This window comes from Nyctereutes procyonoides, unplaced genomic scaffold (genome assembly GCF_905146905.1).
Source record: "Nyctereutes procyonoides isolate TBG_1078 unplaced genomic scaffold, NYPRO_anot_genome, whole genome shotgun sequence".
Lineage (NCBI taxonomy): Eukaryota > Metazoa > Chordata > Mammalia > Carnivora > Canidae > Nyctereutes > Nyctereutes procyonoides.
The window spans coordinates 59,543,798-59,560,611 of record NW_026575049.1 but is presented as its reverse complement, the minus strand read 5'-3'; the positions used below and the strand labels follow the sequence as shown (position 1 = coordinate 59,560,611).

At 34.4% G+C, this 16,814-nt stretch overlaps 2 protein-coding genes across 2 annotated transcripts in view; one reads left to right on the top strand and one right to left on the bottom strand.

Moving 5' to 3' along the window:
• FANCL (FA complementation group L) overlaps positions 1-5,210 on the top strand; it is an 87,084-nt gene extending 81,874 nt beyond the window's left edge. The window contains exons 9-14 of the mRNA XM_055328183.1: positions 1,817-1,900; positions 2,373-2,418; positions 2,495-2,576; positions 3,414-3,530; positions 4,763-4,834; positions 5,083-5,210. Coding sequence (XP_055184158.1) covers positions 1,817-1,900; positions 2,373-2,418; positions 2,495-2,576; positions 3,414-3,530; positions 4,763-4,834; positions 5,083-5,118 — 437 coding nt within the window. The 3' untranslated portion in view covers positions 5,119-5,210. The remainder of the gene's footprint in view (positions 1-1,816; positions 1,901-2,372; positions 2,419-2,494; positions 2,577-3,413; positions 3,531-4,762; positions 4,835-5,082) is intronic.
• VRK2 (VRK serine/threonine kinase 2) overlaps positions 5,155-16,814 on the bottom strand; it is a 111,359-nt gene continuing 99,699 nt past the window's right edge. The window contains exon 14 of the mRNA XM_055328182.1: positions 5,155-5,495. Within this exon, the coding sequence (XP_055184157.1) occupies positions 5,190-5,495 (306 nt within the window). The 3' untranslated portion in view covers positions 5,155-5,189. The remainder of the gene's footprint in view (positions 5,496-16,814) is intronic.

Here is a 16,814-nt window from a genome sequence, read left to right as displayed (position 1 = left end):
GTGGTCTTCCCCAATTTTTTCTTGTGGGTTGACTAAATTTCATAGCATTGTGGTCAGAAAAGGTGAATGGTATGATTTTAATCTTTTTGTATTTGTTGAGGCCTGTTTTTGTGACCTAATATGCGATCTGTTCTGGAGAATATTCTATATGCACTTGAAAAGAATGGGTATTCTGCTGTTTTAGGGTACAATGTTCTGAAAATATCTGTTTAGTGCATCTGGTCCAGTATGTCATTCAGAGCCATTGTTTCCTTGTTGATCTTAGATGATCTATTAATGTAAATGGGGTCCTAAAATTCCCTATTACTGTTATCTCTTAGCTCCTTTGTTTTTTAGTAATTGTTCTATATATTTGGGTGCTTCTACTGGGTGCATAAATATTTACAATTGTTAGATGTTCTTGTTGGATTTTTTCTTTTATTATGATATAATATAATATCATCTTTATCATCTCTTGTTATACTCTTTGGTTTAAAGTCTAGTTTGTCCATAGTTAACAATAGAGCTACCCTATGGCCCAGCAGTTGCACTACTAGGTATTTATTCCAAAGGATACAAACATAGTTATTTGATGGGGCACCTGCACCCCAGTGTTTATAGGAGCAGTGTCCATAATAGCTAAAATATGGAAAGAACCCAGATGTCCATCAACATATCAATGGATAAAGAAGATGTGGAGTGGTGTGTGTGTGTGTCTGTCTGTGTGGGTTGGAATATTACTTAGCCATCAAAAAGGTGAAATCTTACCATTTGCAATGACATGGGTGGAAATAGAGGGTATTATTGCTAAGTGAAATAAGTCAGAGAAAATTACATTATTTCACTCAGATGTGGAATTTAAGGAACAAAACAGAGGAGCATAGAGGAAGGGAGGGTAAAAATAACATGAAATCAAAGAGGGAGACAAATCATAAGAGATTCTTAACTATAGAAGACATATTGAGGGTTGCTGGAGGGGTGGTGGGTGGGGGAATGGGGTAACTGGGTGATAGGCATTAAGGAGGGCAAGTGGTGTAATGAGCCCTGGGAGTTATATGCAACTGATAAATCACTAAACTCTACCTCTGAAATAATATACTATATGTTAATTGAATTAAAAAAATAGTCTAGTTTGTCCGATATAAATATGGTTACTCCCATCTTTCTTTTGAAACCCATTTACATGATAAATGTTTCTCCACCCTCTCCCTTTCAATTTGCAGGTGTTTTTAAGTCTAAAATGAGTCTTTTGCAGGCAGCATATAGATGGGTCTTTTTTTTTTTTCCTTTTACCATTCTGACACCCTGTCTTTGGATTGGAGCATTTATTCTATTTATATTAAAAGTGATTATTGATAGAGAATGTTTTGATAAAATTTCATAAAAAATCATAAACATGTTGTTTTTACCATTTATTGTGTTTTGTCTTTTTATGTTTGACCACAGTTCTGCTTTTCAAGAAAGTCATAGAAGTCATTTAGATAATTATCTCTCAATCTTGCTATTTTTTTTAACATTAAAGATCTTTATCACCCTATAGATAATTTTTATTTAAACTGCAATAAAATTCTGACCAGAATTCTAGTATAAATTAATTGTAGTAACTCAGTGAATTGACTGTGTATTTTGAAACTCTGGATGGATCCCCAAATCTTTAGTCATAATCGTAATTTCAAAATTTATATTAGATTATAAAATACTAATATACTTATTTAAAAAACTATAAAACATTAACTAATCTATCCTTTGGTACAATAAGTATCCAGATAAATGCTCCTTTACTTTTTGTCTGATGAACTTTTCTATTTCTATAAACTTTAATATTCTTGTATTTTAGAGAATAAGGCTTCAATAAATATAGAGGTTGACCCCAGGCATCCCACTATGCTTCCTGAGTGCTGCTTTCTTGGAGCTGACCATGGTATGAGCTCTCATATTTAAGTGTTTTTAACAGAGTCATAAAATTATCTTGCACTGTTAAAATACTCTAAAATATCAATATATATTGGTAATCATTTTAAATGAAAATGTCTCATTCTGAACTATGTACTTTTGTAGTTTTTAAAACATACATGATTTAGATTTTATAGTTAAGTAATTAGCAAGTTCTGTATTTAACAATATTGTATATTTCAAAGCTGCTAAGAGAATAGATCTTAAATGTTCTCATCAGAAATTTATAACTACATGCAGTGATAGATGTTAACTAAACTGTGTAGTAAGTGTATCGTAATACATACATATACCAAATCATTATGTTGTACACCTAAAACTAATACAATGTTGTATGCCAGTTATATCTCAGTTAAAAAAAATTATGTGCTAAATGTCACTTCACAAAGTGAGAGCAGCAGACGCTAAATTATTAAACTTTTTTTTCCCCCCATCTGAAGTGGTAAAACCGCTGGGAATTAAACTGAGCAGAAACATACATTTGTGGTAGGTAACTTTGCAATACAATTATGTTTTCTATTAATTTGCAAATTTAGTAACAAAATTCTTTTCATGCTTTCAGGGATCCAGAAAATAGTCTGTTACAAAACTTGAAAGATGTTTTAGAAATAGATTTTCCAGCTCGTGCTAACCTGGAAAAATCTGTAAGTTTTATCAGTGCTTTGATATTCCAAACAGCATAGCATAATGAAAGTTAAATGTTCGTCTTTTAGACACCAGAGAAAAATGAGGCTGAAAGGGAGGGAATTGGAAGAATATTATAACAGACTTCTGAACTGCAAGCAACAGTAGCATCAAAGAACTTGTTAACCTTTGATAAGTGGTTTAAGTATACTTTTTTCATGGTCTTCATAGCAGTAAAGTGATTAATGACAGACATCTTTATTATTAAAAATAGGGGGAAAGGTCCAAAGTAGCTAATGAGATGTTTGGATATTCTCTTACTATCTACTTATGAATCATTGAAATAAAGTTTTAATTAGCTTGATGTATTTGTGAAAGGTGGCTGTACAGTTTTTAAAAATGAATAGACATCACTGTGTTGCAAAAATAATAAACTTAGAATTGATTTTTGATAAAGCTGCTGAAAGGTTGTAGACTCAAAGTGGTGGGGATATTTTTGTCTTATTCCTTTAGTTATAGAATTTTGAAGTTTAGTAATCACTAGCTAATGTCAGTTCTTCTCTTTCCATACTACTGTGCCATTATATTGACATACAATATGGGAAAACTGAGCTCAAAATAGAATCTTTTTGAGGAGATCTGTGTTACTTGTTGGATGAAAAAGGAAGTATTCTTTTCACAAATAGCTTTTCTAAGGTGTTAAATAGTGATGTAACTATTTTCTGTAATATAGTGATATAGCTACCTTTATAAAAACTTTATATAAAGTTAATATTTATACGTATTACTCATTTTTTCTTATTTTATCATGTGTGTTTTAAACACATATGCTTATAAATATTTATTTTCTTTTGAAGGATTTTTCTTTGGATTGTGGGATTTGTTATGCCTATCAGCTTGATGGTGCCATTCCTGATCAAGTGTGTGATAATTTACATTGTGGACAGCCTTTCCATCAAATATGCTTATACGAGGTACAAATAAAAAAATAACCTTGGCAAGACTTTTTTGGCTACCATGACATAGGAATATAGGAGTCTAAAATCTGTTTAGTGAATGGTGATCTCTATTGCCATTAGCTTCTTTACCAGTTCATTTCCAGATGCTCATGTGCTTTCATTTTTTTCATCCTGGTCACTAATAAATGAAGAAATCCCAAACAGGGAAAAAAAATACCTAGAATATGTTTATGGACTGCTTATTGATGCTCACAAATCAAATTGATGTTATCTTGGTTTCTTCAAGTAAATATCTCCTGTAATAACCACAGTGCAAACTCTGTAGACTCATCCAAATGGGAGTAGTGGTGGCAATAAGGTGAAAGGGAAGTAGCACTATCAAGTCTCTATTACTCTTCAGAGTGCACAAGTATAGACTAAATGTAAGAATCTTACATTTGATATTGAGAAGAATGCATTAACCTTTTACTATTTATTTACTATATATGAATTCTGCTTTCATTCCTGTGTAGTCACTTGGTCTCTATAGCATTCATCTTAGTGCACAGTTGACATGATTAACCATATATGCATATATATGTAGAACATCTTGTAGTTGTATCGTGCTTTGTCTTCTTTAATATCACCTCCCGTTTTTGTGCTTAGAGACGGCAGTTGGTGTTATCTGCACTTTAACAATGGAGAACATAGAGATGTCAATTTACCTTATATTAAAATCATAAAGTACCAGGTCTAATTATAGAGATATTCTTAAGGGAACATATGCTTTCTTTTGTAATAATGAATATTCATTTAATTTTTTAAAATGGACTACACCTCATGCTTCTAATTAATGGATTGAGAATTAACCCAGTATTGGTGATTAAGACCTAAATATTCAAGAGCCTATGGTATCTTTTATAGCAGCAATGCTTAATTTGTAATAAATGATTTTAGGTGGGGTCTGTGAACCACATGGACTTGTGTGCATTATTTTTGTGACTGTTTTGGGAGTTGAGAAAGTGCATAAAGGGGCCCATAAACCAATGGCATTGACCTTGAAATCCATGCTGGTCTCCCCTTGTTATTCAGCATATTATTACCAGTCTGGTATGGGTTCAGGATATGTTCCCTTTACTTTTTGTAAAAGAAAATTAAGAAGGCAAATCTTTTAGAATATGTACTCAAAGGATGTGCTATTTGGAGTATCTGTGATTTGTAATCATGCTGACACTGATCCCTTTATCTTCTCTTTTTAAAATCTTTAGTGGTTGAGAGGACTGCTGACTAGTAGACAGAGTTTTAACATCATATTTGGTGAATGCCCATATTGCAGCAAGGTAAGAAAATCATTAATCACATTTCATATAATGTGCCTAGCTTTTAGTAACATGTTTTGGAAGATAAGCTGATATGCTATATCTATCTATCTATCTAAAACATTTTGTTACATCTTTTTTAAATTGCTCCTTTGACCAAAAAAAGTATTTTCTAAACTGTATCATGACACTATTTTCTAGTACAAAGCAGTCTTATTTTTAGAATGTCCACAAACTTACTTTGTTAAAATGTGTTCTCTTTTTACAAGCCAATTACCTTGAAAATGTCTGGGAGGAAATCCTGAAATAAGAATGTAACATTTCTGTGAAGAACTGGCAACTTTAAAAATTATCAAAAGGATTTTATTTGAGCTCTTCAGAGAAAATATAAAGCAAGACATACTAAAGTCAAAAGAAAAAGAATGATGAAGCCATAATAATACATGTCTGCCTTTGTCTTTTCACTAAGAGTAAAGTCTGTGACCTCCAAACCAGTTGTAGAAGTATATGTATACCAAGAGGAAGATCTTGAATTATTGAATATATCTGGACTGGTAAAATCTTGATAGGGTTCATAAAATGAATTTGGGAATTGTATACTGCTGGCTTGTTGTGGAGAACTTTTTATTTCATTCCGAATTTCTTGAGACTCATAATACTTCTGTCTTCTTCTTGTGCTTTCCTATAGGGAAGAAAAAAAATATATCAATCATATATATATGGTGTTAGGTTTGGGTTATCCTAGTACTTATTTTGTGTATTCTGTAAGAATACTAAATAAAACATGTTACACAAAAAGAACAAATTTTTGTATATTTTTTCCCGAGAAGTTTTAGGTCCTGGATCCTATGTTTTATCACATTAACCAACCAGAATCTAGTTAAACTGATTGGTTCTTTCAAATCAGCAAATAGGCCATCCCATAAGTAATTTATCCTCTAAAAATATGAAATATGAAAACAATTTTCTTGGCAAGACAAAAAACTGGGCTTATTAATCTTACATGGGCAGGACAGTCATAATTAGAAAGCTTTTTGGTCATTAATAATTAATGATTCTAAAGGAGCCAAGGCAGCAGAACAAGATGGTGGGGGCAGTGCTACATGTCCGCAGAGCAGTATCAATCAGCAGCCTCCTGCCCAGGCTCCAGAGAATGACGTCTTCCAATAACAGAGCTTGAGAAGACAGCTGGTTAAAATCCTTATTTGTCCTGAAAGTTGATCCAAGAAAAGATGCTCATTCTAATCTCCTAGCCAAAAAGGAAACAAGCAGGCTCTACAAATTATAGTTTTGCAGTGTTAAACTGAAATGCCTAGAAGCACACAACAAAATTTGTCAAGAGATGTTGCCAGAGATTCATGAAGATAAACATTAACTTTGTACTCTGGTAGGGACTTGGAATATACTGTATGGCAAGCAGGATCAAGTTGTCTACCTGTGGAGGTATGAAGGAGGATATCCTCATAATAAATCTCTGGATAAACATAAAAATCAGGTATTTGTGGAATTCCGTAAGGCAAGAAGCAACATGCTTATTTCTTAGGAAGAATCAGCCACTATTCCAAGGATAGGACCTAATATACGTGAACTCAGATCTTAGCAACTCCAGCCAGAAACTGATTGCATAGGGCAATTACTATTTAGGCAAAATGTGGGTTTATTTTGTTTTGTTTTGCTAAACTAACCTACACATTGATTGGACACAGTCTCAGTCAAAATCCTAACAGGCTTTGGAAATGCACAGGGCCCAAAGTAGCTAAAACAACCTTGATAAAGAACAGAATTGAAAGAAACATTCCTCAATTTCAAAACTGACCACAAAGCTAGAGAAATCAAGACAGAATGGTTCTGGCATAAGAACCAGTATTCAGATCAGTGGAATAGAACTGAAAGTCCAGAAGTAAACTCTCACATAAATGAGCAGTTGGTTTCCAACAAAAGGACCAAGGACAGGTAATTTTCGACAAAGGTGTGGAAGACACTGGACATCCTTGCAGAAAGATAAATTTAGACCCCTACCTCATTTTACACAAAAATTCTAGACCTAATAGCTAGAATATAAAACTTTTAGGGAAAAAAAAAATCTTTGTCTAACTGTAGACCCAAAGAGTTCTCATATATTTGTAATTCAAAGGACATCATTTAAAATAAAAAGTCACAGGGTGGGAGAAAATTCTGCAAATCATTTATCTGATAAAGGACTTGTATCCATAATATGTAAAGAAGACTTGACTAGTTTTCTAAAAGCATGTGAGAAGATGCCAGCATCATGGATTATAAGAGAAATGCAAATCAAAACCAGAATGAGGTATATCTTACCAATGGCCATTATCAAAAGAACAGAAAATAACATGGTGAAGATAGATTGGAACCCTTGTATACTCTTGGTAGGGCTGTAAAATGGTGCAGTCATTATGGGAAACAGTACAGAAATTCCTCAAAACATTAAAAGTAAGGGATCCCTGGGTGGCTCAGTGGTTTAACGCCCGCCTTTGGCCCAGGGCGCAATCCTGGAGTCCCGGGATCAAGTCCCATATCAGGCTCCTGGCATGGAGCCTGCTTCTCCCTCCTCCTGTGTCTCTGCCTCTCTTTCTCTATGTCTATCATGAATAAAATAAATAAATAAATAAGTAAGTAAGTAAATAAATAAATAAATAAATAAATAAAATCTTTAAAAAAAAATTAAAAGTAGAATTACCATATGATTCAGCTATCCTACTTCAGATATATATTCAGAATTCAAATAAGTTTCTTGCAAAGATGTTTATACACCCATCATAGCATTATTCCCAGGAGCCAAAAGGAAGAACAACCCAAAGATCTATAGGTAGATGAATGGATAAAGAAAATGTGATATAAGCATATAATGAAATATTTTGCAGCCTTAAATCCTACCACATGCTACAATATGAATGAACCTTGAGGACATTATGCAGAGCAAAATAAGCCAGTCACAAAAGGACGTATATGATTCCACTAACACAAAATATTTAAAGAGGTCAAATATCAAAGTAAAGGGGCAGTTGTCAAAGTGCAGGGGAACTGGTAGTTAGTGGGCCTAGAGTTTCAGTTTTGCAAAATGTAAAGTTCTGGAAGTTGTTATACAACAGTATGAATTGTACTTGGCACTACTAAACCACACAATTGAGGTATATGCTTTCTACCACAATAAAAAATAAAATTTAAAAACAGTGATTCCCAAAGTTCATCATGACATCCGCATCTTTTACCCAACGTATATGCCATCTATAACCAGAGTAAACTACCTAGGAACAGACCAACCACTATAGACTGAACAGATACAATATATGTAAGTTCCAGGAATTTCTTAAGTGTTTTTAACATCATTCCTGTTGGCCAGAGCTCCAAGAATCTGTTTCCTGCTTTCAAATAAGCTGGTTAAAAGTTCTGTTTCTGCTTCACATTGGTGACCTGACCTTCCTTGTACTATTTATCAAGTCAGGAGAGATTTAAAAACAAGGCAAAATATTTCAATCTTCATTTGATGTATTACCATCATTCCTCACAATAGCTACTTTCTCGACCTCTAAATGACCATTCTTCAAACTTGAGTTTTACTCTCACAAAAGTCACTTTCAGGATAGAGTTTTAGAAGGTAAAAAGTAACTTCTACATAAGGTATATAAAACAAAATAGATGTCTTGAAGCACTTTAGTTCTTCTACTTCGAAGAAACTATTGAGAGTCAAATAACTGACTTTAAGCTACTCTTTACTGCCTGAGAGCTAAAAAGTCATCCTATCACCATTTTCCTAAAGTTTTGTTATCTTTGATGCACCTGGCTGGCCCAGGGTAGAGCATATGACACTTGATTTTGATCATGAGTTCAAGCCCTATGTGGGCCATGGAGCCTACTTAAAAAAAAAGTTTCAACTTTATTTGCTACAAGCAAAGTAAGTGATAATTACTCCCATAAAGCACTGTTCTTCCACAAAGAAAAAGAAAATATGCCATCAAATTGTATATTTTTAAAGGCTGAGACCACCGGGAAGCTAACTTAAGTAGCATTTACATATACATGTGGAAGTAGATGATAACCCACCTAGATAAGAACAGAAGTCAAGCTACTAGAATTTCAAGATGGAATTGTCTACTATATAACCTGTGTGCCCAGTCTCTCTTTAAGCAACAACTGATATCAAATAGGAAGGCGCTCATGTAAGGATTTAACCACCAGTTGTCTTCAGTTTACTGAGTGATCTGCTTGGGAAAGATAGTCTGTGGCATGGGTTGTAAAAATGTTGTGAGCTGCCTGTTTTGTGAATAAAGATTGGAACACAGCCACACTCATTTGTTTATGTATTGTCTATGGCTGCTTTTATACTGCAATGGTGGAGTTGAATTATTCTGACAAAGAGTAGGCTGTAAACCTAAAATATTTACTGTCTGGCTCTTTAAGAAAAAGTCTGATCTATGGCATAGTTTTTCAAACATTAGAAAAAGCATACAAATCATTTTGGGATCTTGTTAAAATGCAGATCTCATTCAGAAGGTCTGACATGAGACCTTAGATTCTGTGTTTCTAAGAAGCTCCAGGTAATGCCAATGCAGCTGGTTGGCACAGCATACTTTCAGTAGCAGGGGCTTAAGGTATGCAGTAATCTATTTTGCTAGTTTAGTGTTTCCCAACCTGGGACAATTTTGCCCCACAGGACATTTAGCAACTTCTAGAGAGATTTTGGGTTACTATGACTGGGAGAAGGTACTATTGGATCTATTGGATAAAGACCAGAGATATCCTATAGTGTACAGGATAGACCCTTAACCCAGCTCAGTATGCCCAGAGTGGATGCTGTGGAGAAACTTTGAATTCTGAGCAAGTTACTAGCCTTGAATGCATATCAGAGTCAATTAAAAACCTATTAAAAATATCAATATCTCCTTTAGTTCTGGCCATGAAAAATGGGCATCAGACCTTCTCTCCTGCTGTTAAAGCCCATGAAATGAACACAACAGAGTTGGACAAATGAAGCAACCTATCAGGCACAGAAAACAAACAAGGCTGTCATTCTTGAAAAAAGGAAAACCACCTAGATCTTAGGCTACAATTTCAGATGACCCTTACCTTAGATCAGCCTCCAAAAAGCCCAAACAAGTCAGGACCTGACTAATAAGTTGAATCACCAATAAACTACCTCCCAGGATAAAAGTCAGCACTCTTTAAAGGAATACAATAAAATGTGGAATTTCAAGAACTGACTTGTATTCATAATATTCAGCATATAATAAAACCTTACTATACATGAGGAACAGGAAAATGTAAAAAGGAGAAATAGATATGACCCAGATGGTAAAATTTCAAACAAGGACATAAAACCTCTACATAAGTATGTTCAAGGACTTAAATGAAAAGTTAAATATAATTAGTGAACAGATTGAGAGACTCATCAGAGAAATGGGCAACATAAAATACTGCTTGAATGGAAAAATACATGAAATTTAAAAATCCACTGGTTAGGTTTAATAGCTAGAGGTCAGGCAAAGGATTAGACTGAAGCACAAGATAAAAGACTAATTTGGAAAATGAACAAAAGCCTCCGGAAAGTCCTGTTGAGAAAAGGTAAAGAATTCTAACTTACATGTACCTGGGTCTCTGAAGAAGAATCAGGATTAAGGCATGAAACAAATCATAGGTCAAACTTTTCCAATTTGATGAGTTATCAACCCACAGATTAAAAAAAAAAAGCTCAATGAATCCAAAGCAGAATAAAGACAACCATATCTAGAAAACCAAAGATAAAAAAGCAAATATTAAAAGCAGCCAGAAGAGACACACACACACACACACACGTCAGTAAGAATAACTGCTAACTTATTAGGAAAAAAACATACAGAAGACAGGAAACAGCATCTTTTAAGTTCAGAACGAAAAATTCCATGTCCAGTGAACCCTTCATGGTGAAGTTGAGGAGCATCTAGTTCCAGACAAGACAGTAAGTATAGAGGAATAGAGTAGAATTACTCTATTCCTTCTGCTTAATTACTACTGAAGTTTTTTTGGACAAAGAGCAATTAAGAGAACTTTCTGAAAGGTACAGAATAGAAGGAAGACTGGATAAGGACCTTACGACACAAGGAAGGACCCAGCCAGATGTCTCACCCCCAACCACCTTTTGATGCCTATTTATCCCAGCCTGGTCTATAATGTAGTCTACATTTGAAACAACAAAATGCACAGACAAAATAAGGTCCAAGAAAAAGCCTGCTGTCTTTAAACAATGGATCAGCAGGAGGGCAAGTACACAGTTCAGAGCACTTTTGACTATACCTGCTCTATTCTAGATGAACATCATGAAAGAAGCTGTATATACCCTTTCTACTTCCCACTAGGTGATGTGGAAACTGTGGGGTGGAGTCCTGTCAAGCATTGCCACCTTGTGCTAACCAGGAAGCATACCTGCCCCTCCCCACCAAGGACTGAGACTCAAGTGGAGCCCTGTCAGCAAGACCATGCGCACACTAACAAAGCAACAAAGCTGTACCCTATCCCACTGGGGTTATTTATGAGTCAGAACCCTGTCACCCATTTCCAGCCTATATTACTGCAGTGGTACTTCCCCCTCCTTACCAGATACTATGGAGACCAAAGGGCAGAGCCTTTTAGACTGTTCTCCTCTGCACTAACATAGGCAGAAGCAGTACCTCTTCCTCCCCAACGGGCACTGTGGAAATCGTGCAGTAGAGCCCTAAGGGCCATTCCCACCTGCATTAAGCAAACATCAGCAAAAAGCAGCAACTCTATTTCTCACTGGCCTCCAGCACTGGAGAGGAGCCCTATTGATCCATCATTGTCATGCATTAAGAAAAGGCAGTACCCCTACATCATTCTAAGTAGAAAAGCCTGTTCTAGGTAATTAACAGACTACAAGAGAACTAGCTAAGCTATAGAAAAAAATTATGACACCAGACACCAATGGGATGTAACTGATATTGATAGAGCACTCCGCCTCAAAACAGCAGAATGCATGCTCTTTTCAGTTGGCATTGGAACATTCACCAAGACAGACCATACCCGAGGTCATAAAATAAGCCTTAACAAATTTAAAATAAAATTATACAAAGTATATTCTCAGACAATAATATACATTAGACATCAGTAACAAAATGGGAAAAATCTTCAAATACTTATAAATTAACATACTCTTCATAGCCAAAGCATCAAAAGAGGTCTCCTGAAAAAGTACAAAATTTAACAAAAATACAATACAGAAGGATTTATGGGATGTAGTTAAATCAGGGCTTAACAAGACATTTATAGCATTTAATACTTAGAAAAAATGAAAGGGCTCAAAACAATAGTCTAACTTCCACCTAAACTAGAAAAAGAAAAGGAAAATAAACCAAGAATCAAGCTGAAAGAATAGGAAAGTTTCCACAAACACTTGAAAATTTAAAAACATTCTTCAGAATGGGTTAGAGACCCCAGATAAACTTAAAAACATATTGAAGTAAATTAAAATATATCAAAGTATATAAGGTTTGGCTAACAGTGCTAGATGTGAAATCTATATATTAAATATTAAATCTATATATTAAATACCTAGAAAAAAAAGAGAAGTCTCAATTCAACAATTAGAAACATAAGTTACTATCTCAAGAAACTAGAAAAGAAAATACATAGCAAAAAGAATAGAAATCAGGGAGATTGACGATAGGAAAAAAAAAAACCCTCATCCTTTGAAAAAAACCAATAAAATTGATAAACTCTCAAGATCTAGAAATATTTCTACAGACCCCATAGCCATTTAAAGGATTAAATAAGGGAGTACTATGAACACTTCTACACATAAAAAATATGACTGCTTAGATACAATGGGCTGATTCTTAGAAAACCACAAATAATCAAAGCTAAATCAAGATGAAACCTTTACTACAGGTTGGTAAACTGTGGTCCACAGACCAAATCCAGCCCACCACCTGTTTTTGTAGAGCTACCAAATAAGAATGAGATTTTGTGACATTTGAGAAATCATATGATCATACTAATTGATACAGAAAAAGCACCTGATAAAATTCAATACTTATTCATAACTCTTAATATCCTAGAAAAGCAGGTGAACTTCATCAACTTGATAAAGAACACCTACCAAAAATCTACAGCTAACATCATACTAAAAGGTGGAAGGTGGGGATCCCTGGGTGGCGCAGCGGTTCAGCGCCTGCCTTTGGCCCAGGGCGCGATCCTGGAGACCCGGGATCGAATCCCACGTCGGGCTCCCGGTGCATGGAGCCTGCTTCTCCCTCTGCCTATGTCTCTGCCTCTCTCTCTCTCTCTCTGTGACTATCATAAATAAATAAAAATTTAAAAAAAAAGGTGGAAGGTGAAAAATTGAAAACTCACATATTCTTCAACACTACATCCATACTTTAGAATACTACTTACCAATTAAAAGGAATGAACTAAACTACTAATAGATAACATGCAACACTCGGACCTTGAGGGCATTATGGAGAATGAAATAAAGCCCACCTCAGCTTAGGTCATGATCTCAGAGTCCTGAAATCAAGCCCTGCATTAGGTGCTCCACTCACTGGGGAATCTGCTTGTCTCCCTCTCTCTCTGCCCTTCTCCCGCCTCCCGTTCATGCTCTCTCTTCCTTCCCTCTAAAATAAATACATAAATCTTAAAAAACAAACAAACAAACAAAAAACCCTTTAATATTTATTGTAGTATAGGTTTCCTAGAAACTAATTCTATCGCTTATCTGTCTGAAAATATCTTTATTTCACCTTTTTTTTTTTTTTTTTTGGTGTGGGGAGAGCTGGAACTGTATTTTACTTCTGAATATATTAACATTTTAAAGTAACTGCAACACTCAGAAATTGAAAAAATAGCAAACTCCTGTGTACCCTTCACCCAGATTCCCCAGTGACATCATCTTAATAACCACATTATAATTTTCAAAACCAAGAACCAGTTGTAAACTCAAATCTATGGAAGGTCTGAAGAATTCCAACAACAGTAAATATGGGGATATTTAAGACTTTTTTTTTCTTCCTCATTAATTTCTTTGAAATGAGATTTTTATTTTTTAATTTTTAAAAAATATTTTATTTATTTGACAGAGACCGAGTAAGTGAGCACAAGCAGGGAGAACAGCAGAGGGAGAGGGAGAAGCAACTTAACCAACTAGATGCTACCCAGGCACCCCTAAAACTGATATTTTAAAGCACAGTAACTGTATTATGGAATTAATTATATATGTAAAAACAAAATGTATGACATCAATAGCACAAAGGATGGGGGATGAATCGAAATGTGTTTTCATAAGGTTCTTACATTATATGTGAAGTGGTTGGTATATTAGTCAAGGTAGACCATGGTATGATAAGTTAAAGATGTATATTGTAGTTTCTAGAGCTATGCTACTATAGTAGCCATTGACCACGTATGACTTGAACACTTGGGAGTGTTCTGAACACTTGGCTAGTCTGAATTAAGGTGTGCTGTTAGTGTAAAACACACAGATCTTGAAGACTTCATATGAAGAAAATAATGTAAAATGTCTCAATTTTTATTACAATTCTAATATTTTGGATATTGGTTCAATCAGACTATATTATTAAAGAAAACTTTACCTGTTTCTTTAAAATTACATATGTAGCTTTCACTTTATTTCTATTAGAGTGGTTTGAGAGCAAGGGTTTGCAAACTTTTTCTTTAAAGGACAGATGGCAAATATTTTCAGAGTTTTAGGGCATGTAGTCTGTGTTACAATTACTCAGCTCTACCACTATAACATGAAAGTAGCCACCGACAACATGTAAGAGAATATGTAAGTGAGTAAGTATGACTGTGTTGTAATATAACTACAAAAATAGGTGGCTTGCTGAATTTGGCCCATAGGCCATAACTTGCTGAACTAAAGTACCCACTACAACAAAAACAAAAACCAAGAAACTAAAAAAGAACCCAAAGCAGTATAGTTTAAAAATTGAAGACATGAAAGACAAATTCTTCATTACTCTAAAAAGAAGCAGGAGGGAGGTAAAAAGTGACAAAGAATGAAGAGGGCAAAAAGAAATCAAACAGTGATTGTACATTTAACTCCAATGATTACATTCAATGGAAACAGACAGATTAAAAGTTTTGTGAGGTTGTACAAAAAAGAAGACAAACTCTGTTATTTACAAAAGCACTCACAGACACAAAAACATAGAAAATACAAAATAGAGATGCCTGGGTGGCTTAGCAGTTGAGCCGCTGCCTTCATTTAGCTCAGGGCATGATCCCGGGGTCCAGGGATGGAGTCCCACATCACGCTCCCTGTGGGGAGCCTGCTCCTCCCTCTGCCTGTGTCTCTGCCTTTCTCTATCTCTCTCTCTGTCTCATAAATAAAATCTTTAAAAAATATATAAAACAAAACATTAATATAAAAGGATGGAAAAGGATATATCATGTAAACTAATCATAGGAAGGCTGGAATTGTTAAAATCAAATCAGATAAAGTAGAATTCAAGACGAATACTGACAGAAGAAAGATGTTTCATGGTGATAAACAGATATTTCACCAGGAAGATGTAACAGTTCTAAATTTGTATGTACCTATTAACAGAGCCATCAAAATCCATGAAGCAAAAACTTACAGAACTAAAGGAAAAATAGAAAAATGTGCAATTACAGTTGAAGACTTAACATTTCTTTGTCATTACGTGACTCAACAGAAGGACAAAATAAAGTAAAACAGTAAGGATATAGAAGGTTTGAGTAAGACAAAAAATCAACCTAATAACATTTTAAAATAGTAAACGGCAAACTTCAGAGTATTCATTTGTTAGAAGTACACAAGGAACATTCACCACACTAGATGGTCAACTTGGCCATAACACAAGTTTAAAGGATATTAAGAATACAGGATATGTGTCTGATAATAACCGTTAAATTAGAAGTCAGAAACAAAAAGGTACAAAGACAATCTCAAAAATATTTAGGAATTAAAAAGCATACTTCTAAATAATCCACTGGATCAAAGAAGTCAAGGGAAATTCGAAAATATATTTAACTAAACAACAGTGAAACACAACATATCAAAATTTGTGGACTACATCTAAAGGACTGCTTAAAAATTTTGTATAGTTTTATTTTATTTTTTAAAAAAGATTTATTTGAGAGAGAGTGAGCATGTGTGTATGCATGCAAGATTGGGGCGGGGGAGAAAGACTCCCCGACTCCTTGCTGAGCACAGAGCCTGACCTGGGGCATGATCCCACTAGGCCAAGATCACTACCTGAGCCAAAACCAAGAGTCAGGTGCTTAACCAACTCTGCCACCCAGGTGTTCCACTATATATTTTAGGGAAAAAAAAAAGGTTTAAAATTAATTTTAGCTATAACCTTATGAAGCTTGAAAGAAAAGAGTACCCAAAATAAGTATAAGGAAGGAAATGATAAAGAATGGAAATTCGTGAAACAAAAAAAATCAACAGTAGATAAATCAACAAATCTAAAAATCAGTTCTTTGAAAACATCAATACAAACAACAGGCATCTAGCTAGACTACCAACAAAAAAAAAAGGAAAAAGAAACTGAAAGGTTACCATTATCAAGAATAAAAGTGTCACATCAAAATGGATACTGAAAATGCTAAAAGGAGAATAATATGAACTACATAGTACTGAAAAATGTAATTTAGATGAGATCACAAATTCCTTGAATGACACATATTACCAAAATTGACACAAGAAGAAAAAGAAAAATCTAATGATTTCATTATAGATGTTAGAGTAAATTCATAATTAAAAATTTTCCTATGATAAAACTCTGGACCCAGATGATTTTCTTGCTAAATTCTATTAAATATTTATGAAAGACAAATCTTAGTAAAACACTTCCTGAAAATAAACCCTTCCAACTGATATAATGACCTAAAAACAAAACCACACAAGGATATGAGGAAAGAAATTATAGATCAGTATCTCTCATCAATGTAGATATAAAAAACCCCTTAATGGAATAATAGCAAATTGAATTCAGTATGACAA